Here is a 22,908-nt window from a genome sequence, read left to right as displayed (position 1 = left end):
CATCACTATAATGCTGGCAAGCAGAGCAGCTTGAGGTTTTCTGATAATTTTTAATCGCCATTTTTGTAACCTGGTAGAACAACTCATGAATGGTGCATGGCTTTGGGTTCACATGTATTGTCAACCCATGGTTTAAATAACCTAGAATTCCCAAAATTATGGGCTGGCATTATGTGCAAATCAGGCCACTTTCTACTAACACGAACTAGAGGTGTGGAGTGTGAGTTTCTCATCAAAATCCAAGCCAGTCTCCTCACACAGTTTAAGTTTAGATGAAAATGTCTACTTCTGATTCTTTGTAGAGTTTCTCGCATCTAGTTTTATAAGCAATGTAAAATGTGCTTCTTTGGTAACGTTTTCTTTTTGATGCTCTTGCTTTTCTTTCTGTTTCTTATTATTTACCAAAAAAACTGCAGGACACATAAAACGGTATTTATTTATTTATATCCTGCCTTTTTCCTACAAAGGGCTCAAGGCAGTTTACATCATTCTCCCCCTCCATCTTATACCCACAACAACAGCCCTGTGAGGTAGGCTGGGCTGAGAGTCTGTGACTGGCCCAATGTCACCCACTGGCCTCCATGGCTGAGCGGGGACTAGAACCCAGATTGTCTGAGTCCCAGTCCCATGCTCTTAACCACTACACCACACTGGCTCTCCAGTGTATATACCATTACAGCCATCAATATAACTTTTATCTATTTTTCTAATGAAAATTAGATATTTAATTTTCATTAGAATTAAATTCTAATTAAATTAAATTCGTTACATCTCTGAATTGTCGCTGTGAACTTCATAGACTTTAGAAGATAGAAAATAGAAATGAAGTTAAGTCTTCCATGTATTAGTTTGCTTCCTGATAGAGGACTGAAGGATGGCAGAAGGGAAGACAGAGAAAAAAAAAGAAAGGTTTCCTTCACTTGATAAATAAGACAGACAACTATGAGGCAAGTGAGAAGAGAATGCACAGCCTGTGTTGTAAGAATACCTTGTTGCTATGTTGCAGGAAGAATATGTTTGGTAGATTCTCAAATTGTTCTCTTATTCCAAGTATTTAAAGAATGTGGAAATGTTTAAAAGTATTAAGTGAGTTTTTCTGCAGGAATAAAAACACTGAACTCTCCCCTTAATTTTTTATTGTCCCTCCTTGCTATCCCTACACATGCCCAGTCTCTCACGTTACATGGAAATCATTACGGACAATATTTGGTAAAGTAATATGCTAACTGGATGGAGGTAGCATGTTAGGAGGAAAGAACTGAGTGTGAAAAATTGGCACGACAATGAGCAATCTTCCACTTGCATTATTAACTGATACGTTATTTTACAGAAAGAAATTAAAGTGATACATGGATAGCTACATATGCAACAGGGATTTTTAATTGTATATAACCAAAGAAAAGGTTATGAAATAAAGATTTCAACCAAGAAAATGTGCAATTCTATAACAATGCTCTTTTCCCCTATAAAACTGAATGAATGTCTTCTTTCCTGAAGGCCACAATTATGGCTTAAATTTATTATTTTTAATGACAGATTTAATAGAATGAACACAGGAGTGGTTTTTGAGAATATAGCATGGAAATTCATTTCATACCATATTTTTCACTTTAGTACAATGTGTGTGTGCATGTGCATGTGTGCTGATTTCAGAACAAACACTATAATTGCACTAAGAACTATCATTTTCATTCTTAAGACTACTTACAATATGAATACACACAACTGAAATGTGGATTTTTTTTTTCTGGTTCCAGAATGCACCTCATGATTTATCATTCACATATTAAAGAGGCAAATCATGCATTGGGAACCTCAAATAATTTTGAAGCAGCCCACATTACACTGAAGAAAAGAATCCTAGCTTTCTGAATTCATGTATCAGTGAAGGGGAATGGAACAAGTATTTTATTCAAGATGTATCAAATGGAATGAGAAGAAGAAACCATTGCATTGTAATTTCACTTGCAGAGAAGCTGCTGATGCTGCTTTCAAATCAAATCCTTTCTGGATGAGGGCAGAAAGATAAAAATTCTTCTAGCTCCATGACTGGCCCAGCTGCTTGTTGCCCCTATGAGTAATTGCAAGGCAAGCACTAATTTCTCCTGTCCATATGTGCATACACATGGATGGATCCCTACCACTGATTGTTCTTACATCCTGAATCTACCTCTACATGCCTCTTCCAAGAGACATTTAGAGAAAAACCCCCACACAATTCAGTTCCAAAATATTTTCTTGTTAGATTTAAACATTATTTGGATTGAACGTAAAAGAGCACTCAGATTTACTGTCCTGTCAAATGCAACACTAATCTAATGGCATCTTGGTTTGAACTGAATGTCAATTTCCAGGTACATGATGGGGTGCTAGAATAAACCTGGCAAAAGGACGAAAGAGATCTCCGTTGTATATTTTCCTTTTCTAGAGAAGTGCAAGGCAAGCTATCGGCAGCAGCACTGTCAACCTTACTTGACTTGGAAAATACAAGCTCAATTTCTAGCAGATTCTCTTTCTCTGGGACAACCACACACTTGAGTTCACTCAAACAATGCAGCTGAATTCTGTCAAACTGTGACTCATCAGCTAAAAGATTTTTAGGAATTTGGCAGAAGGCACTATCTTCTTGTATAAGACCTATATGAGTATTAGTGAGGACTAGTGATCTGAATTTATTCCCTAGTTTCACTGTTGTATACAGCAATAACTGAATTTCTCCCAAAGGGGGTTTGTTGATTTCCATGTTTTCATGGAGCAAATAAACCAGATCAGCTAAATTGGCCTCAAAATTGCATGAAAGGCGCACACCGCTTTCAAGAACTAAGTCCATGACTGCTGAAGTCCAATCAAGTGAGAGTTTCAACAGGTCTCCTTGTAACAGTGGGTGATTCAAGCAAGCATGCTCAGTTGATGAAATGACAGTGCTAAGTATGTCATGACATATTCTTTGTGTGAGGTACCTGTCAAAGGTGAAGAGTTTCACTATATTTTCTTCATTGGAACACAAAACTCTGATGCTCTGTCCAGCATAGCCAATTTGAATTTCTCTTAATGCAGTGATTGGAACAGAAAAAAACATTTCAAGAGAGCCCTGACTAGTTTCTAGTTGATCGACTGACTGACCAAGAGCATATAACACAGAACCAAGTAAAAGCAAGCACGCAGGCTCTGGGCCGGGTTTTTTATAGCTCCCCACAGCAATCCAGTATATTCCTTTAAGTTCATTAGGTTTGGCACACATTTCTGGAAAGAGCGAGGTCACATATTGCAACAATTCATCCCAGGGACAGAGCTGCAATTTCCGAAGACCATTTGAGAAATATACAAACTTCTGCGTAATTAGGAGGTTACTTTTCAGTTTTTCATTTCTGCAACTGTTATCTGATTCCTCAACACAATCCACTGCACACATATCAACTGAGATTTGTGAGGGCAAGAAGTTTACAGTGTCTTCATTTTGCAAAAGGCTTCCTGAGCTGATGTTAGCATCATGAGAGTCATTCATCTTCATACCTAAAAGCAGATTTAACTGCATATTTTTAATAAATTGAAAGCTTTTAATAAATGATACTACTTGAGAATGCTTCTCATTTTTGTCAAAGAAGCTCATCAGATCTTTAATCTGTTTAGAAAACCAGCTACTCTTAAATATTTGACAATTGACATCACTATAAATACTGGTGAATTTGCTAAACAGATGTCCCAGGCCATGAATATATTTTGTTCCCAAAAATGAATCTGGGAAGAATCTTTGGTTGGCACTTTCATCCAATTGCCAGGTTGGATTCTGCTCATAAACATGAGGAATTTTGTTACGGTATTCTCTGAGAGACAGGAAAGTGTAACTATCAGATCGATGTTTAGTAGAGGCTAAAGGTTTTGAGGCTGGCGTACAATGGGCATGGAAAGAACAAGATTTGGCTTCTGAGCTACTGCATTCCCAGGAAGGAGCAGGAAGGTTTGTGTTTCCAGAATGATGCAGCACTACTTTTTTATCTGACAAATGAATCATTCTACATCCATCATGAGCTTGAGGAAGAGGATCTGTAGAATATTTAGAGCAAGTTCTCTTGTTCCTAAAAAGTATGCACTGATTCAAGTCACATTCACTATTGCACGGGCATTTGATGGATTCCTGTTCTAACTGTCTCCTTTGATTTGTTGCTTCTTGAGTCACGCAGAACTGCATAATTTTCCTCCAAGAAGGATTAGGTGCAGCTATGTTGTTTTCCTGCTCAGTGATGACTGCCATTCTTGTATCTTCACCAGTCAGGTTATAACTTTGGTTGCCATCACTACAGAGAGCAAGAATGCCATAAAGGGGCAAGCCAGGCTGTCTTTTCTGTTTAATGTCAAAAAACACAAAACACAAACAAGAGATGCCTTTTGTGCTTACCATGAAACTCTTCTGATTTAAATATTTAGGAGCCAGTTTAGTTGTGCTGTGCAATTCTGAATTAAATAGCATCAAACCCAGATTAAATCCAATGAAATCAGTTCTTATTCAAGAAGAAGAGCAGCGATTTCCTTCTCCGTCTGGCAGTTAAAACAGTATCCATTTCATTTCAGTGATGCTCCCTCCACATCTCTAGCTCAATAGTGGATGTCCTGTTGATTTTCTGAATCTGGAATGAATTCTCCAGAAGGAAGCTTCCATACAATAATAATCAGAATTCACTGAAAAGTTTCTATTTAAGTATTAATTTTCATTTGGAACAGAGCAATAAAAATCCATATTGTGATAGCTAAAGACTTGGGTGCCTGCATCAATATTTCCACACTGTGCTCTGAGTATTTGGAAAGCTGATTTATCCCTAATTTATCCAGACTGTCAGGTTGCTCATGCTACTAACAGGACAGGAATTTCAGTGTTGTTGGACAGTAAAAAAATGTTTCTGATCCTAACCCTAACCCCAACCCTTTTCTATCTTGTAGATCTTTGAAAGGGATACTGTTACAGCATCAAAATATTAACACCACTATTGCGACCACCCAAAGCTTTACCACAGCCGAAGATTTAATTTTGTCTTTTCTCATTGGCCATTAATCTTGATCAAATACAGAATTATAATTATGCTGTGAAATGTTAAGAAATTTAATTACAGAGCATGCCATAATTTAAGATTAGCACTTCTTCAAGTTGACAAGCTATAACTTACCTCATACTTCAACTTACGCTGAATGGTACCATTATGAAATTTCTCGTTATCCTGGAAAGCAAAGAAAAGATACAGCTCAAAAGGTCTGATTCTTTAAAAAGGGCACAAAACTTTATAACAATAAATTCCCTAAATCAGCTGGGTCAATTTAAGTTAAAGTGGTACTGAACAGAATTAAATTCAGATAGAATTGGCAAACAGAAAATAGCCACCGATTATTCTTCTTGATAACTAAAGAAAGGATATTAGGATCATATTTACTTTTATTATTTCTATACTTTTAGGAAAAACCCTCAAAAATGGCATAAAACAGTATCATATCATAGTCACTTTTGTAACATAATTTGTAACATAGTCACTTTTAAAATTCATACACATTTAGAAATTAGATATTTTGATGCCTCTAAAGCAAATTCCTTCAATGGTTGAACAGGGAAGAAATAATTTTAAGGAACATGCAGCATTTCTTGTATCAAAAACAATTAATGACTTTATTTTATCAGCCCTAGAGTTCAGTACGTGACTGGAGGCTCCATGCACTGTAATGACTGCTTCTGCAAGGCACTCATTCAGAGCCCACAGAGCCAATGTGTATTTGAAGATTAGCCTGCCTTAGTGCAAGCAGGGTGGGAAACAATTAGTGCTGCAATGGCAGTCACCTTCCCTCACTGCCTGACATTGAGTCAAAGGGGATGACCCTGTCAGGGTACGCTCAGAAAAGCCATTGCTCTGAGTGGGCTTATCAACAGGATGTTGCTGTCTTACACTCCCACAGTCTAAGGGTCCAGAAGTAGCCTGGAAGACAAAAACACCTCTGGCTAAATAACAACTTTTTGAATGATAAAACAATGTGCTGCTTACAGGGTTCAGATGGCCGCAAGATGGCTGACCCATTTATATCAGTCACCCTGAGCAATCACCCTTGATGCCAGTCTGTGACACTGATGTATCACCACTGGCATCAAGATCCCCCAAATGGTCTGTCATCTGATCAGCTGGCAGTTGGGTAGGAGAGGCTAGCTGAGAGGTGAAGCAATGAGCCCAGAAGAGGTAAAGAGGAGAGTGTAAGGCTGGCACCTCTGAGACAATGTCTCCTCAAAAATTGTCCTTTGCTCCATTTCTGTCCTCCCCTTTACTCCTCCAAGGGAAAGAAGCAGAAGAGGAGGAGGAAGGACATGGACAGAACTCATTTTATAGATAGTTTCCTCCCCTGTTCAGACAGAGAAGCTGTGTCTTAATGTTCCCAGGGACAGAAGCCAACGCTTCCACAGAAATCAAAGGGAAAAGTCAAGCTGTTTCAGAGAACGGCCATCAGTGAGTCAACTCCCACACACCCCAAGTTAGCAAAGAGAGGAGTTTTGCTCTAAATCAATTAGTATTCAGAATGAAATAAATTATAACAATAATAAAACTGCTAATGTATATTTCAAAGCAAATGTGGTTCACTGCCCCCATATTTTACACTTGGAAGGAGTTCTGGTTAGGAGATAATGACTTGTACTGACCCTGCCATGTAATACACAGGGAATACTGAAAGTCAGGCTTTGAGTGGTTTACAGCAACTCTGTGCTATCTTGCAAGTGGAATAGAAGCTGAGGAAATAGCTATGACAGTGCATTCATTGCTTTCCTATTGGCTTTATTCATACACTTTATTCATTCAATTACCCACTGCTTCCACTGCTATTCATTGCTGTTATCCCAAACTGCAGGTTGGGCTAGTATTGCTCACTATGATACCCCCAGTACTAGTGGTAGTAGTAGCAGCAGCAGTATCATCTGGAAATCCTTTTAGCAAATTGAAATAACTCCAACTTTGCCAGTTTACCACTACTTCTTGCTTGAACAATCATGAGAGAAAAACTGAAGAGTTAGATTGAATAGTTTTTCCTTCTTTTTTGAGTTGACAGCCACCAATTCTCTGAAGAATATGAGAGAAATATCACTTTGTGGAGACATTCCACTATCATTAATGGTCATAATTGCAGGCCTGAGGCCAGGCAATTCTATTTTCTCACCTTTGTAAGTCCTGTAGAATGTAACAGGCTATTATTGTTCTCTGCAGAACTATAGTGAATATTTTGAAGGCGTCTTTGAACTTCTTCTTCAATATAAGCATTTATTCTAGAAATGTTGGAACACAGAACACAAGACAAAAGAATTATTCAGTTATGAAAGAGGCTATGAAGGCACTGACCCTTGAGTAATCTTGAATAACTACAACATTTCCTCTCATAAACCAGATATTTATTTTAATGGCTTCTGGTGGTTAGAGACAGGGCAGGATCATGGCAGTGTTAGTAAGTAACAGATTTATAGCTTTAATATATTGCTACCTGTCATGAGCCTTGAACAAGCAGAACTCCCCCCTTCCTCAAAGAACAGTTTTGCTTAAAGTACAACAGAAACTGCTTGCCTTGCTCTCATGTTTCTTATTGTTACTAATTGCAGTAAACAGAAGAATTGGTGACAGTCAATTCCCCCTTTAACATAAACATATGGAGGCAGCCCATTAGCGGCAATCTTCCATTAAAAATTAATGGATGTTTTGCTATTCTCTTCAAAAGCAAGAAAACTGCTACCATAGCTTGCAGCATATATTTCTAGTTCCCACTGTGAAATTTGCTTATTTATAAGAAGAGGCAACATAAAAGTTGCTAGAAAGCAGGATTTGGGTTAAAAGCAGCAGAAGGAAGAGGATATTGTGTGCATGTGTTGATAATGTTTAAAAAACAACCCCAAGGGTGTTAGGATGGGGTGAGAGATTTGGCTCTGTGTATGCTATTAGGTAATATTTCATATTCCCTTGATTACATGGCATTAAACAGATTTCACAGGCATTGTGAAAATAATAATAAACTGCTATAAACCATGGGTCCTGATCTGAACAGCTTAAACCCGTGAGCTGCTCCAAGTAAAATGAAAACAAAGTTCCAATTCTTATTTGGGAAATATGTCAAACTCTTCAAAGGACAGAACTGTGCCATTTGACTCTAATCACAACAAGATTTTAGCCATTTTATTAATGACATTCATCTAAAAATTTTCAGTAGAAAACTGGGTCATAGGCTTTTGGAAGGTGTACAAGTCAGTAAAATAGACATACCTGTCATCAACCAGTGGTATAAAATGGGATGGAGATTTGGTAATGTTAGAAGAGGAGCTGCTACTCTCTTCTACAACTCCAACGTAGCCTTTTTCAATTCCCTCACCTTCGTATATCTTCTGCTTTAGCTGCTGTATTTGCAAGTCCAAGCTGTCAGCAAATTTCAACACACTTTATTTAAGATGCACAGTAGGGTTTCTCAAGCTCTGCTGTAGTTAGCTTCCCTAGGACACCGCCCCCCCGCCCCAAATGTTTGAGCGTATGCATAAAATGGAGACAAAAGTAATTTAGGGAGGTTTCCTACCAACAGGGTATTTTAATCTAGAGGATATGTCTGTAAGTGATGCAAAGGAAGATCTCTAGGGGTACAATGCTATGCTTGTTTAGACAGAGGACTGGAAAGTTGTAGGACCAATTTCTATCTAGACATACATAGAACTGAGCTTTAAATAATCTAAAACCTGAAAGCAGATAGATTTTTAGTCCCTGGCACTCAATAACTGTAGACTGTAGAAGGCTTCTCCAAATAAATGTTTATACTTTCTTATGTAGGCCTACTTGCTACAGTACTTTCAGTAAAGAGCCTAAGAACGTACTAAAATCCAGTTGTTCTTTGACAGACACACAAGACTAGTGCCAATATGGTTTGAGAAGAAATTAACTGAGGATATTATTCCATGAGGGCCACTTCCTTAGATACACACAAACATTAACAAAAATGTTACAACTGTTTAAATAGCAAAGTACTTGTTGTCAACAAGGAATTATATTAGGATGTAAATATATTAGTTAAACAAATGAACACTAGTAATTTTCAGAGCGAATATCTTAGTCAGCTCATTAAAGTTAGATTGATTCACAAGCATTAGACCATTAACAGCACTTGAATAACCTTACCTCATTCTAGAGTTTTGATAATATAGAAACTAGAACTGGCACAAGTCAAAAGACAATGTTGGATTCAAATTGATGAAGACAATTTTTTTTTTAACTTCAACTCAATTCCAGATCCATACAGACTTTGCAAATAGACCTGAGAGTCCATTCATGGTTGCTACCTCATATTAAAAAACCAGCATTTTTTAGTTAATGCTGTATTATTTTACTGTGTTTTGTTTGAGGTTATTATATAATGAAATGTGGGCAGGAAATATCTGTAATACATAAATAATATGCTAAAATATAAACCAAGGGAGAAAATTTGTTTTGGAAGATTTAACCTTCACCACTTTAAAAGAAAAACAGCCTCATATTTCCCAAGAGTCTGAAACAAAATAGCTTACACATATCACTCCAGATGGTGTGCACATATCAATGATCATCTAAAATTTGAATGGGAAAATATTAAAGTATTTTAATGAACATAATCTAAAGTTAATTTCTTTGGTTCTATGCAGCTGCCATATGATCATCGCAAGAGTTTGCTTACTACAGGAACAACTATACTACTGTTTCATGTATGGATGTTCAAGTATAGGTAGTGCTGCTCATTCTTTTCTGCAGAACTGCTGCAGGGTCATATAAATAGATTATTTATTTAAGCATGCTCTATTTAAAGTGTGCTCAAAGCAACTGCAAAAACTTATAATCCCAGCCACAATGGGTTAGTTTACATGACATGACAAGCCACAATGGTTTGTTCATTTGTTTTACCACTGTTGCTCTGTTGTGTCGCCTAAACCCTATCATGATATTACAGCAGGTAAGTTTGGTTTTCAGAAACTATTAACAGAAACAATGGTCTGCCCTATGGTTTGTTGGTACCACAATGGGTTGTTGTGTCACCTGAAAACAGTTCATCATAGTACCAAGGCCAGAAGCAGAAAGCTCTTGCTGTGGCTAGCTGTACAGCATCACTGTCAGCTGCCATTTTGGGCAGCTGTCAGAGGCATCCCCACTCTGCCTGCCTCCTATCCTAAAGATCTTTTTTGGGGTAGGAAGGGGTGACCAGCTGGTTGGTGCTGGGAAAGGAAGTGTGAGGTTCAGCTGACTTCTCCACTGCTCTTGCACATGAGTGAGAGGAGCAAGAATCGGCTGGGTGGTGGTGCCTAATTGGGGGCTGTGACGCTCAGAGGATTCTTCCACATAAACCCCCATACACATGAGCAGAAAGGGTGAGAATCCACTAAAACAGGCTGGTCCAAGCCCCTCTTTTTATGAATGATGATGGAAACAGTCATTGTGAATAGGTATGCTTTTTGTCATGCTGTTCTTCCATTGCTGTTTTTGTTTTGTTCTTTGACCTTTCCTGTTTCAGGATTTATTACAATTGCAAATATCTAAGTGTACACACACACGATGTAGGCAGCAGTGTTGCTAAGGCAGCACAACAAGATGCAGGATACGTGTGGCATAAGGTTCAAATACAATCGAGATACGTTAAAGATTATAAAATGTGGGGTTTTTATAAGGAATTAACAACATTTGATCAAATGATCTTAAAATCAGATAAAAAATGATTAAAAGACTGTATAACTTTCTTTGGATATGAGAATGGAAGATGAACAAGTTAAGAAAACTATGATAACATGGGCACAAAATTTTGGATATAATGAGTTACAGAAATGGCAAAAGTTGTGGGAAAGAAATATCAAGGTAACCTTAGCAACCTCATATAAAGAAAATCTTTATAAAATGTTTTATAGATGGTACCTATCGCCAAATAGACTAGCAAAAATGTTTCCAAATATGTCAAATGGATGTTGGAAATGCAAACATAAACCTGGTACTTTTTATCATATGTGGTGGACTTGTGATAAGGCAAAAAAATATTGGGCTAAAATACATAAATGGCTTGAGGAAATGTTATAAAATCTTTAATATTTAAACCTGAAGTCTTTTTATTAGGCATTGTGTCTGATGATGTTTATAAACAAGCAACATATTTGATTCTACAAGTAATTACTGTGGCAAGGATTGTATTTGCCTAACATTGGAGGAGTGAAGAGCCACCTACTGATGAGCTGATTTTAAAAAAAGATCCTGGACTGCACTGAAATGGACAGGCTGACTTTGTCTCTGAAGGAGAAAGAGGATACATACTTCTATCAAACTTGGAACTCTTTTTATTATTGGCTAGAGAAACAGGACTATGCGTAGATTTGAATATGTCTATGGACTGCTATAAAAAAAATGGAGGGCTGACCCAGTAGGTCTGATGTCTTTGATGACTGATGTTTTTAGGGGGGTTTTTAGCTTGTAGAAAATAATAATAATAAAACTTATTTTTAAAAAAGATGCAGGATACGTGGCAAGATGCAGGAAGTGTCAGGCAAGGTGCAGACACACCTGAAAACAAGAAGATCTGTGTTGCTGAGGTCACTCAGCTGATTCCCCTGCCAGCCTCCATTCTCACTCCTGTGGGCACCAGCCTGACCTCTCTCTCTCTGGCGAGCAGGACTAAGAAAAGGGGCGAGCAGGGAACCAGCTGAGCCGTGCAGGCATTGCTGCCCAACTGATTCTTAACCCTCACACTCACGCGCAAGTGGGGTGCTGAGAGACTCAGCTGAGCAGTGCTGCTCCTTTCCAAAGTCCTGTCCAGCTGACTCCTTCCTGCTTTACCTGGGCATGGATCAAGCAATCTCCCTCATGCACCAGCAGTCCCCTCTTGAGCAGGAGGCAAAGGTGCTGTTTTTTATTCAGCCTCCTCTCATTCTCTGCTGCACTTTAGGGCATGAGCCCTGTTTGCATAACAGAGATTGCCTGATGGCTGCAGTGAGCGCAACTGGGCTTGTGCTCACAGCTGTCAAAGAGAGGAGCCTAGGATACCAGCTGGAGGGCTTAGAGGGAAAGATAAGGCAGGAGGGAGGAGAATTACCATGATGAAACCTTTCGTATGTCAGGCACATCAAGGTAAAAAACCATGAACATGGTAACCATGCAGGGTTGCTTGTCATGATGGGTTAACCCAGCCAATGATTCACACTATGATAGGGCTTAATCTTGTCCTAAAACTAAACTTGTTTAGAGCGAGATGCACTATACAGCTACTTTGCTGCACTGAAACTATGTTAGACCATGGGGTCAATATTCTTCTGAGATTTGTGTAATGGCCAAATTATTACCCACAAAACTCAAACTATATTGAAAACTGTGTGTCATAGAATATTGGCACATTAGTAAAATTTCCCCCTCTCTTGTCTCTATTACTTAGAAAGTGAGATGAAAAGCCTGCTATGAAGCTTCACTGCCTATTTAAAGAGTTTAGAAGGGCAATCCTAGCTCTTACATCTATCTTGTAAAATCATATGATGGTCCCCGCTTGGGTAAAAAGCTTCTTGAGGTTTAAATGGAGGAAAGTTACCAGGGTAAACATGAAGAACTGGGAAATCATGCAAGTGTGTGTGCATGCATGTGTGTACAACAAGATGAATGTGGGGTGAAAACACTGGTCAAAGAGATTTGCAAAAGTCCAAATCCTGAGAAGAAGTGGAGGTACAGGTTACTGATAGAAAGGAGATGTTCTTTAACAGTGGACAGAGGAACTCCCAAAAGAGATAACGCACATATAGTTAAAATAGGTGTTTTCCCACATCATAGAAAGACATGGGAAGACAGAGTATTTAAGATAACAACACCACAATCAGCAGAACTTTGAAAACACCGGAGACGCAGCAGGTGCATCACCTACTTCCAAGTAAATGACCTAGGGTCTGCTGTTGCAGCAGAACTACCTGAGCGAATGAAGAAAGTGTGAATCCATTGAATTCAGCTGCATTTTATCTAAATAAAAGTATTCAGAAGATTGCATTTAGGTTTGAGTCTTAAGTTTTCATCCTAGCCCATAATCCCAGCAATTTATACCACCTCTCTCTCCATGCTCAGAGGGAGGAGGTCCCATATATCTTATGCTCTCCAGTACACCATCTCAGGGTCATAGGATTACATCCATAGAGAACTTCCCAACCTGTCTTCTCAAACAGCACATCAGTTAGTCTGATGGGAATGAAATTTCTGATGCAGTTTAAGGGCCAAACTAGATTTAATGTGACTTTGTATTTAACATGTTTGTTTTGTTGTTTTAAATGTCAGGGGTACAGCTGATAATTATCAGGGCTGTTCACAGGAGTGTTTAATCACTTTCCTCTCCTGCTGCAGTCCTGGCAAAATTTCTACTACAAGCCCCACTATTTACACAGGAAGGAAAGCTTCCATCTGCTCAACCACTTCCCCATGAACTTCCTTAGCACCTCAACAAGAAGGGCTCCTCAAGGCCAGTGATTACCTCATTTTACCACAGCACCATTTTCAATAAAACTGAAATGAAACTCCCTTGCTGTGTGTATTGACAAAATTAATTCTTCTTACTGTTCTCGATCTTCTTCCAGGGCCTTTTGTTCTGCTTCTAGAGTAGCTTGCAGGTCAGCCTGTTCAGTGTAACTGCTGTTCAAAGTTGCAAGTTTCTGCTTCTGCTCCTCAATTTCTATGGTAGAATAACGCTGCAGAGCAGAGTGCCGCCTTTCCAGCTTAGCTACAGCTTGCTCCAGTGCCTCTCGTTGCTGTTTTTGCCTTGATTCCAGGATTTCTTTTTCCTTTTTCCGAACTTTTTCTTCTTGACGAGCTATGTTGGCAGTGAATTCAAATGTTTCTTGAAGCTGCTGCAACTGACTGGCACTGGTCCTATATTGCGCCAGCTGCTCTTCTTTTTCTTCCATTTCTTTCTCAACTTCATAAAGTGTATTGTCCAAGCTTTGCATGCCTCGATCAAGTACTTCAGAGGCTCTTTGCTTTTCTTCTAGCAAAGTTGGTAAATGATTATTCATAAGATATAGAAGCTGCCTCTCCTTATGTTGCAGCCTGTATTCACCTAATTTTATTTTGTTGCATTCTTCAACAGCTAATGCCGCCTCCAGCATGTTTTCATCCTTGCTCTCTAGATTTAAGTTCTGTGTATATGCATGTTTTAAATGGACCAGATTTTCATGTTCATCAGCTACCTCTTTTTCCAGATGATTCTTTTGCTGTACCAAGTCTCTCTCTAAACTAGTTAGTCGTTCTAGTTGCTTCCGCTTAAAATCCATGAAGCTGTGCTGTACCTTTTCTAATTCTTCACAGTCTTCCTCTCCCTCAGATCTGGCTTCTTTGACATGCAAGAGAGACTCTCTGATGTCTTCAAGGCCTTTTTTCTCCTCTTCAACCCTTTGCACATCTCTTTTGAGCAGCTGTATCATGACTTGTTTGTCTCTAAGCTGTTCTTCTAAGTTTGCCACCAGCAGTAATTGATCTCTTTCCTGTTCCTCTAGCCTCTTTTTTTCCAGTTCTAATTTGATATACTGTTCTTCTTTTTCTTTTTTAAGCTTTTCCAATTCTCGGAATATCTGCATTTTCTCTGCTTTTTCATTTTGATTGAGCTCCTGTAATCTGTGAAGTTCTTCTTTAACTCTAGCAAAAATTTCTTCTTCTTGTTTCTTTTTTTGAAGTTCTATTTCTTGCTGTTCACGTAATCTTTCTTCTTCAAATTTTTCCTTTTCTGCCAACAAGTCTTTCATCCTGCTTTCTATATGAACACTTCTCCTTTTAAGGTTCTCCTCTTGCTTTCGGATTTGTAGCTGAACTATTTCTGTTTCCTTACGTTGTGACTCTACTTCTTGTTGCATTCTTTCTAGTTCAGCTTTGTTTGTTTTTTGTTTTTCCTCCATTTCTTCTATCAGCTTTCTAAAAGTTTTTTTTAAAGAAAAGTTTTAGTTTTCCAAATATTTTTGCACTTAAGAGATGGAAGACTTTATATCAAAGCTATCAATGTCTTGTTTCATTCTATTTTACTACATATGAAGAGTTATTGTATTAGCAAGTAACTATGGTCTATTAGTTAGCAAATATTAGCAAGTGACCTACAGTCAAGATCAGTTTAAATGGGCAGTAAGAAAACTGCTTAACATAGTTAAAACATTATATTATTGGTGATATAATTTACTTAATACTTTAAGGAATATTTTCTACCTATATGGAGCTGCACATTAAAGGTCAATAAATACAGTGGACTGGATCCACTGGCTGGAAAGTTCCTGAATTCCTGCTAGAGAAAAGTGAGGTAGAAGAGGCATCTCTACAGATTCTCCTTACCTCTGTAGCCCCAGTGCTATCTCCTCCCCTGCTGATTTAGAGGATCTCCAAATCCCCCACAGCAGATTTTGGAATGATACAGGGGAGTGACAGGTGAACAAGGAATTAGCAAGTATTGCATCCTCCCTCATTCACCCAACAGAAAAGATGTGCTGGCTGAAAACCTAGTGCCAAAGGAGCCCTCCTGTCATAGAAAACTTTTGCTGAATGCAGGATAAACTCACATTTTTAAAATTCACTAAACAAATATGAAAATTCTAAGGTGTCTGGAGCACAAAGCTGCATTTTCTTTTTGTCCTTATAGGGCTAATTTATATAGTTTCAATTTCAACCTTACAGCTGATTTCTACGGTGAATAATTGGAAGCAATACATTGCTATAAAGTCATCCTCTGTCCTGACAAGAGCAAGAATCCTATTCTTATACTCTATTATTGGGCTCAATTTAGTCATACAGTTTTTGAACATAAATACATGTTAGCACTGTCTAATGGAAAGCTCTATAAAGCTTGAAAGTTAATAGAGATGCTGGTAATTGGACAGCATACAAATTTCATAAATAAATAAATACATTTCATAAATAATACTAACACAACACCAAATACATTGCTCCAATGAAATCCCTCCTATTTTGTTTATTGTAATTAAAAATTTCTAAAGGAAATAATGTAAGTCTTTTGCTGCCACTTTTTCAGCCACATATCAGTATATGTCTTTATAGCCAGACATCTATCATACCTTTTACTTTCTAATTTTTCTAGTTCTTCTCGTTGCTGTCTCTCAAATTCTAATCTGTTTTATTAAAGAAGGAAAAGTGAAATTAAAAAGGAATTCTGATTATACAATTTATAATTTAATATACTCAACAAAATGAGTTTTATATTCAGTATAATTTATGACCACAATATAGCAACATTAATCAAAAGAGAAAAATGATTAACACTGCTTCTACAGCTTAGGTACATGCACAGGTATAGCCATCAATATAAAGAAATTTAGTTTCTCTACCTTAGACAGATTGGTCCTTTTACAGGGAAAAGACTGCCAGAGGAGGTAGAGAGAAACAAAGTCATCAGTCAAGCAAAGAGCTTTTAGAAATAAGATTAAAAGAAAAGCAGTAACAACCGAACCCCACAATAGAAATGCATGCATATATAGGATTGAAAGAAAAGAGACCCCAGCATGAATAGGAAGCATTTCTACACACAGTTTTCTGCTGACTACCCCACCAACTAATGTCCCTTGCATTCGATCCCTTGCTGTTCAGGGAATAACCTTTTGAAGTAACTTTTCATGAAAGTGTAGGGGTCAAAAACTGTATTTGTATATGTTTTAGGATGCAACTGTATGTGATATAAAGCTTAGTATATAGAGAATTGATTTCTACTTTTTAAAAAATCCACAACAGGACACGGGCAAACAACCCATACTTCCTTTTCTTACACGAACAGGGTAATAGACATGCATGTCTTCTTTTGGAGAAGTATTATCTAGTTTGTGCAGCTCATGTGGAGTCATCCTCTTATGCAAATTATATAGTACATGTGAGGGCAAGATATACACGATTCACTCTAATGTAGAAAGTCACTCACACATGAACAGCTATAGCATCTCTCATGAGAGACTAAGGGCCGCTTCAGATGCTTGTTTTTAATCTTTTCTCACGCAGTAATCACATCTACCCATGGGGCCACAACTGCATGTTGGAAGTAAATTCTGACTTCCCAATACTATGGAAATAGTTGCTTTAAAATAAAAAAATGCAAATTAAAAAGGAAAATGACCTCTCATCTCAATTATTGCTATTGATAGTTTTGAGGTGTTATAAATCTACTGCAGAATTAACAAGAAAATCAATATGGCCAACAGTTAATTTCAGTTGATTTTGGACTAAGCTCCAGAAGATTTGCTGTCACTCAGCTTTTAGTTGAGATTTTAGTTTAGTTCAGATTTTGCTACTCTGAAGTACAATGCACATCGAAAGCTGTGCTGGATACAGATTCACAACCATTTCACAGAAGAATAGAATGTCCACAGTGAACAGTGGAAATGCATGTTCTGAGGCTTCAAATGTGTGCATGGCCTGTTTCTGTTTGAAAGACAGTTAGGCAACTCTGTGGAAGATGACTATTGGCCATATCATCCAAAGGGAACTTCAGAGACAGCATGGTTCTGTCGGTGGCTGGGGACAAACAAAGGCAAGAGGCTACTGCTTGTACAATAGCTGTTGGCCATGGATGGAAACTGGTTGCTAGACTAGATAGACCTTTGGTCTGGCCCAGCTGGACAATTCTTCTTGGCAGTAAACTATGAACAGTTAACCTGTTGCTTTAAATTAAATAGCAGGTTCCCACCCCTGCATACTTCAACACTGTATAACGGTTCAATGAACTTCATTATGAAAGAAAACATTTATCAAAAAGTCTCAGAGAAGGCAATGATATAATCAGTTAGTGTAGAGATTTTTTAAGGCAAGGAACTGGACCATAGGTAGAAGACAGGAAGCACATTTTGATATTTTTCCAGGTTCCTTATTACTGCCACCAAACTCCAGAATAATTTATTCTGAGGCTATGATAGCAGATACTCTCCACCAGACTTCTACAGTCATGGGCTTTCAAGAAGGTTTGGAATAGAACTCCCAGCATACTTGGCCATTGGCCATGGCTGCCTGGGGCTTATGCGAGAGCCCTGTAGCTCAGCAGTAGAGGTGGCAAAAGGTTCCAGTTTGATCCATGGCATTGCCTGGAAAAAGTCCTGCCTGAAGCCCTGGAGAGCCACTGCTGCCAATCAACATTGACAATACTGGACTAGATGGCTCAATGGTCTGACAGTATAAGGAAACATCCTATGTATGGTTGGAGGGCATCGTGTTGGGAAATGATGCTCTACACAGTGGAGGCCAAAAGACATAGTAAGCAGAAATGAATTACAGATATAGCTGTGTTTACTACAGAATAAAATTAGCCCTTAAAAACTAACTAGCTTATTGTGGTACATGCTTCTTTCCGCAGCAGCTTTGGCTGGGGTCTCACTCAGTTGCTGTACGCAAGCATCTCCCATCAATGAACGGCCGCCTGAGTTGCCAGCACTGACAGTGCTAATCACCCATTGTAGGGAAGGAATATCTGGGATCAATTGCTACTTTGCAGATACACTAGATCCAGGCCCACAATTTTTAAAACAATAAAAGTTACAAGCTTTACACTTTAGCATAACTGAAACATTTGTCCTAGTGCATTAAGTAACATAAATATATTTCCTCTACCCACATCTCATTCTTTACGTTTATTAAAACATTTCTTTGTAATACTTATTTTTAAATATTTCCTTTTCACTTGTCTTTTTTGTTTTGTCTTAACTTTTGGGAAAAGCATAAGGGTAAATTCTTAGCATAAGGGTAAAGTGTTATTCAAAAACAACTCTGCTGGGAGAACTACACTCATGCCTGCTCAAAACTCATGAAAATAAACAGTATTTTTGTTTATATGCTGGATCAAATCTACACTTTGCTAATACCTATAGTAGTGAAACTAGCTCTAGATAGTTGTAAATTCTCTCAGTCAATCTGGTGGAATACTTACTTCTCTAGACTTCACTTATTAACTAACGTCAATTGACAGGTTTTGTTTGAATGTTAAAAGTATATAAATGCAGCAGGTTAGGAAATCTGCACTTTCAAAATGCTGACATTGACATACACAGACCCATACATATCACGTTGTTGATACTGCTGAGAATAGCAGTATTTGGAATGTACTCACCCTGGATTATACAGCATGACTGCTGAGAGGTTTTCACAAGATTTTGAAAGATCTGACATGGACAAACTGAAGGTGGAAAGCAGTCCACTCTGATAAGACAGCAGAAGATGCAGCAATTACTTACTAAAATTAAATACCTTTTGAATAGGTTATTCAAACTTTTCGTGCTATCAAGTATACTTTCATCTCGTAATAGAATTCCATGCCATCAGTCACCAACTTTTTTTTGATTTTGGTGCACACTGAAGACATTTTATTTAATCTATCCAGTCATGATTTGTACAAACTGATTTCAAAGTTTTATGTCTGCATTCTAATTATGATTATTTTTTCCTCCCCTTTTTATTGTTTGGATAATTTACTGGGTGCACATTGCTGTTTAAGTCTTAAAAAAGACAGAACCTAAGAAAAGCCATGCTACATTAGTCCAAGGATCTGCTTAATGCAACCTGTCCAACCCCCACTTTAAAGTGAATTCCATTGTTTAACTTCTCAGGGAAGTGAATTCCATTGTTTAACTATACATTGTGTAAAGCAGTATGTCCTGAATCAGTGTCAACCAGCTTCATGAGATAATCCTAAGTTCTACTACTATGAAGGAAGAAGAAAAATGTCTCCTTATTCATTTCCCTATTTACAAGAGCTGAGCAGGCCTGTCAAAGACAGGAGATTTTGGACATTAATTCAGAGTCCCCATAAACTGGAGATGACTTGATGGGATTTAATAACATCCACTTTTCCCAAAACAATACATAATTTTGTACACTTGCATCATCTTTCTTAATCCTTGCCTCCTTCTAAGCTATACAATCTTTTCTCATAGCTGTTCCAGCACTGATCTTTTTAGTTACTTGTCTGTCCTTTTTTCAACTGTACAATAACCTTTATGATGTCCAGTAACCAGAACAGGACATAATAATCTAAGTGTGCTCATGCAGAGATTTCTATAAGAGCACTATGGAATTAGCCATTTTATTTTCATTTCTTTCCCTAATTGTGCCTGCTGGTTGCCTTTTTCACAGCAACTGCGCACACTGAGTTCACATTTTCACTGAACTGTCCACTGCAAACCTAAGCACTCTTTCTTGGTCAGTCACTGCTAGTTCAGATTCCATTGGCTTACACCTGAAGGTGGGATTCTTTGCTCCTGAGTGCATCGCTTCCACTAGAGGTTTACGAATAATCCATTTTGCTGGGCTTGGCTCCTCAGATTCTGGCTTGCTTACTGGCAGCTGCGGGTCTGTCTTTTTGGTGAGCAGACCATGCATTCACATGGTGCTCCCTCTTTTTAGATAACTGTCTTCTTGAAGTAAAATGTGACTATGTTGGATTTTCTTGGCAGTTTTCTACTTAAATATATATTAAATTCAATAGCACGTGATAAATCTCTTCTACAGTGCAGTCTTTTAGAACATTGAGAAAATTAACCTCTTTGCTGTGGCAGTAACATACATCCACTCAACAAGGGGATAATTCAAGTCACGCATTATTACAACACTTTCTCATTTGGAGACCTCCCTGATTTTTGTTTTCTGCCACCCTAAGCATAATAGTCTGCGAGACGAGAGTTAAATTAGTTTCCGAGCCTAAGTATTGTCACCCACAGTGTTTATGTGGAGAAGCTTGCCCCTGTTAGGTTCTCTAGTCTTCTTAACACTGTGCCTTCTTTGATGTAGAAAGCAATGCCTCCTCCAGCATGCCTGTCCTTGACCTTATTACAGAACTTAAATGCAGAGATGAATGTTTCTCTCTATTCTACTGGTTTCGTATATCAAGGTTCTTTTTCAAATTAGGCTCCCCAAAGCTCCCATTTTGGCTCAGAAGCTTGTAGCATGGCATCACTCCCCAGGTGACGCTGTCCTGCACATCTTCTGCTATGACTCTTTGACAGACTGTTTTCCTGCATGCTTGTGGTCTATTTCTTTTCCCTAATGTGCTCATGGTCTAACTCCATCTGAGCAACTAGAAACATTTTCATCTTTATCCCTTAGGAATGATCTACCTAATACAGATGCTTCCCAGCTTCCATCTGCTTTCTGCCAAGGTTCAGTGTAAAAGCGTGTTTCCACTCTGGTATACTTGGAGCCCAGCCCAAAATGTTCTCCAGTGGTTAACTAATCTGAATCTCAAAATAAACTAAAAAAAAAAAACACCCCAAAATCCCAGCAATAGTCGCAAGCACCCCAAAATATCAATTGTGCTCTTTCTGTACCAGGTGAAGACCATTTTTTCTCAGGCTTTGTAGTTTTCCAGTTTCTGCTGATTTAAATCTGTCATTCCATCTGCAAATTTTGCACTGCTACTAGGTTTCATTTGGTTGCTATTTTTAGGATATACTGTAGCTCTTATACATTTATATTGTAGCTCATTGTACTGCATTTTATGGTTTTCATAGTTGTAAACAAACAAACAAACAAACAAACAATGTTGGTTAGTGTTTTTGACTGGGGACTTGGGAGATCTGCATTCTAGTCCCCACTTAGATAAGCAGCTCAGTGCGTGACTTTGGGCCAGTCACTCACTCTCAGCCTATCACAAGAATGTTGTTGTGAGGATAAAATGGAGCTACGTAAGGCACTTTGGGTTCCTCACAAGACAGAAAAAAGTCACAATATAAATGCAATGCAGTAGTAATAATACAAACTAATCTCACCTTTCTTTTTTCCCTCAGTTTGGCTGCTTCCTTGGGATGATTGAAACGAAACATGTTTGTTCTCCCAAGTAATATAACTGCACCTAGCAAAATTAGGGGAAAAAACCCCATAGGATTATTTTCTTTTTTTACTTCATTTACCCACTCACGTTAGTTCACACAACCATGCTGGAAAAGTATCAGTATCTGACCAAAACTGCTAAACAAAACACTGAACAAAGTTTGTTTCATCCAGAGAAAAATATAATGTTGAAAAAATAGTAATTTAAGTGCAGAACTGACACTTTAAAATCTTTGTACTACATGTCCACCTAGATTCTCCTAAATGTACTAGATTATCCATCACAACTACTATAAAATAAAATGAATTAAAAGTCTTGTTTAACAGCAAGTTAAAGCAACTTATTGGCATTACAAATTCTTTGACAATATTTTCCACACATACATCTTTCATCTTTTGAAATGATCCAAGTAGTTTACAGTGTGTTTCAGTTAACATATTTTTATATTTTCTGTAAAATGGTCATTATCCCCACCCCTCCAAAAAACTGGAATCCTTGCACACAGTGAGCAGGTTTGCAAATCATGAATGCCAACTGTGGCATTAAGCCACAGTGGGTTGGCTGTTCTCTGAAAAACCCACAGTGCACCTGACAATTTTGCTCACTGTGGGCTGTTTGCTCCCTTCCCTGTAGCAGACTAGTGCCAACTAGTCCCATTTGGTTATGGCAAGGACAGGAAGAATGGCATGGGTTTTTAAACTGCTCTTGCCAAATAAGTCACTGGCTGTTGAATTTTACCCACAGTGGGATTGGTTATTTACTTTAGGGACACTAGGATGTACAGCTCATGTGAGCTTAACAGACTTCCTGACTGTTTCTAATACAATGATCAGAAACAGGCCAAATAAATGTTTCCCAACGGAATTTGGTCTCTAAGACAGGTGACAGTTTGTGCATTTTGTTTTTAAGACACAGGGAATTTGGTGCAATTATGCCATTTGTGTAAAGTTATGAAATTTGCACAAATCATGGTACTTCACATGTTTCCATGAACTGGAGGAGTATTTAGATTTAGTGCAATTTGCATAAATGTGTGCACATTGGCATCTAAACGGTGTGTGAGACATGCATTCTGTGCAAATTGCACAAGGGCCAGGTGTTTTT

At 38.1% G+C, this 22,908-nt stretch overlaps 1 protein-coding gene across 7 annotated transcripts in view; it reads right to left on the bottom strand.

Moving 5' to 3' along the window:
• The window catches only part of KIF16B (kinesin family member 16B), a 133,681-nt gene that overhangs the window by 47,268 nt on the left and 63,505 nt on the right, over positions 1–22,908 (bottom strand). For 2 of the 7 annotated variants that reach the window (XM_044454116.1, XM_044454121.1), the window contains 9 exons: positions 21,743–21,825; positions 19,090–19,178; positions 16,334–16,366; positions 16,064–16,117; positions 13,572–14,918; positions 8,265–8,414; positions 7,177–7,282; positions 5,160–5,210; positions 1,285–4,342 (listed from right to left, as the gene is read on the bottom strand). In XM_044454116.1, the coding sequence (XP_044310051.1) occupies positions 2,288–4,342; positions 5,160–5,210; positions 7,177–7,282; positions 8,265–8,414; positions 13,572–14,918; positions 16,064–16,117; positions 16,334–16,366; positions 19,090–19,178; positions 21,743–21,825 (3,968 nt within the window). In that variant the 3' untranslated portion in view covers positions 1,285–2,287. Of the gene's footprint in view, positions 1–1,284; positions 4,343–5,159; positions 5,211–7,176; positions 7,283–8,264; positions 8,415–13,571; positions 14,919–16,063; positions 16,118–16,333; positions 16,367–19,089; positions 19,179–21,742; positions 21,826–22,908 lie in introns of those variants that run through there. The other 5 variants (XM_044454119.1, XM_044454117.1, XM_044454123.1 and 2 more) reach the window with 5 other exon arrangements.

This window comes from Varanus komodoensis, unplaced genomic scaffold (assembly GCF_004798865.1).
Source record: "Varanus komodoensis strain SLA01 unplaced genomic scaffold, ASM479886v1 scaffold7_3, whole genome shotgun sequence".
In the NCBI taxonomy this organism is placed as follows: domain Eukaryota; kingdom Metazoa; phylum Chordata; class Lepidosauria; order Squamata; family Varanidae; genus Varanus; species Varanus komodoensis.
This window is presented reverse-complemented; position numbering and strand designations above follow the sequence as displayed.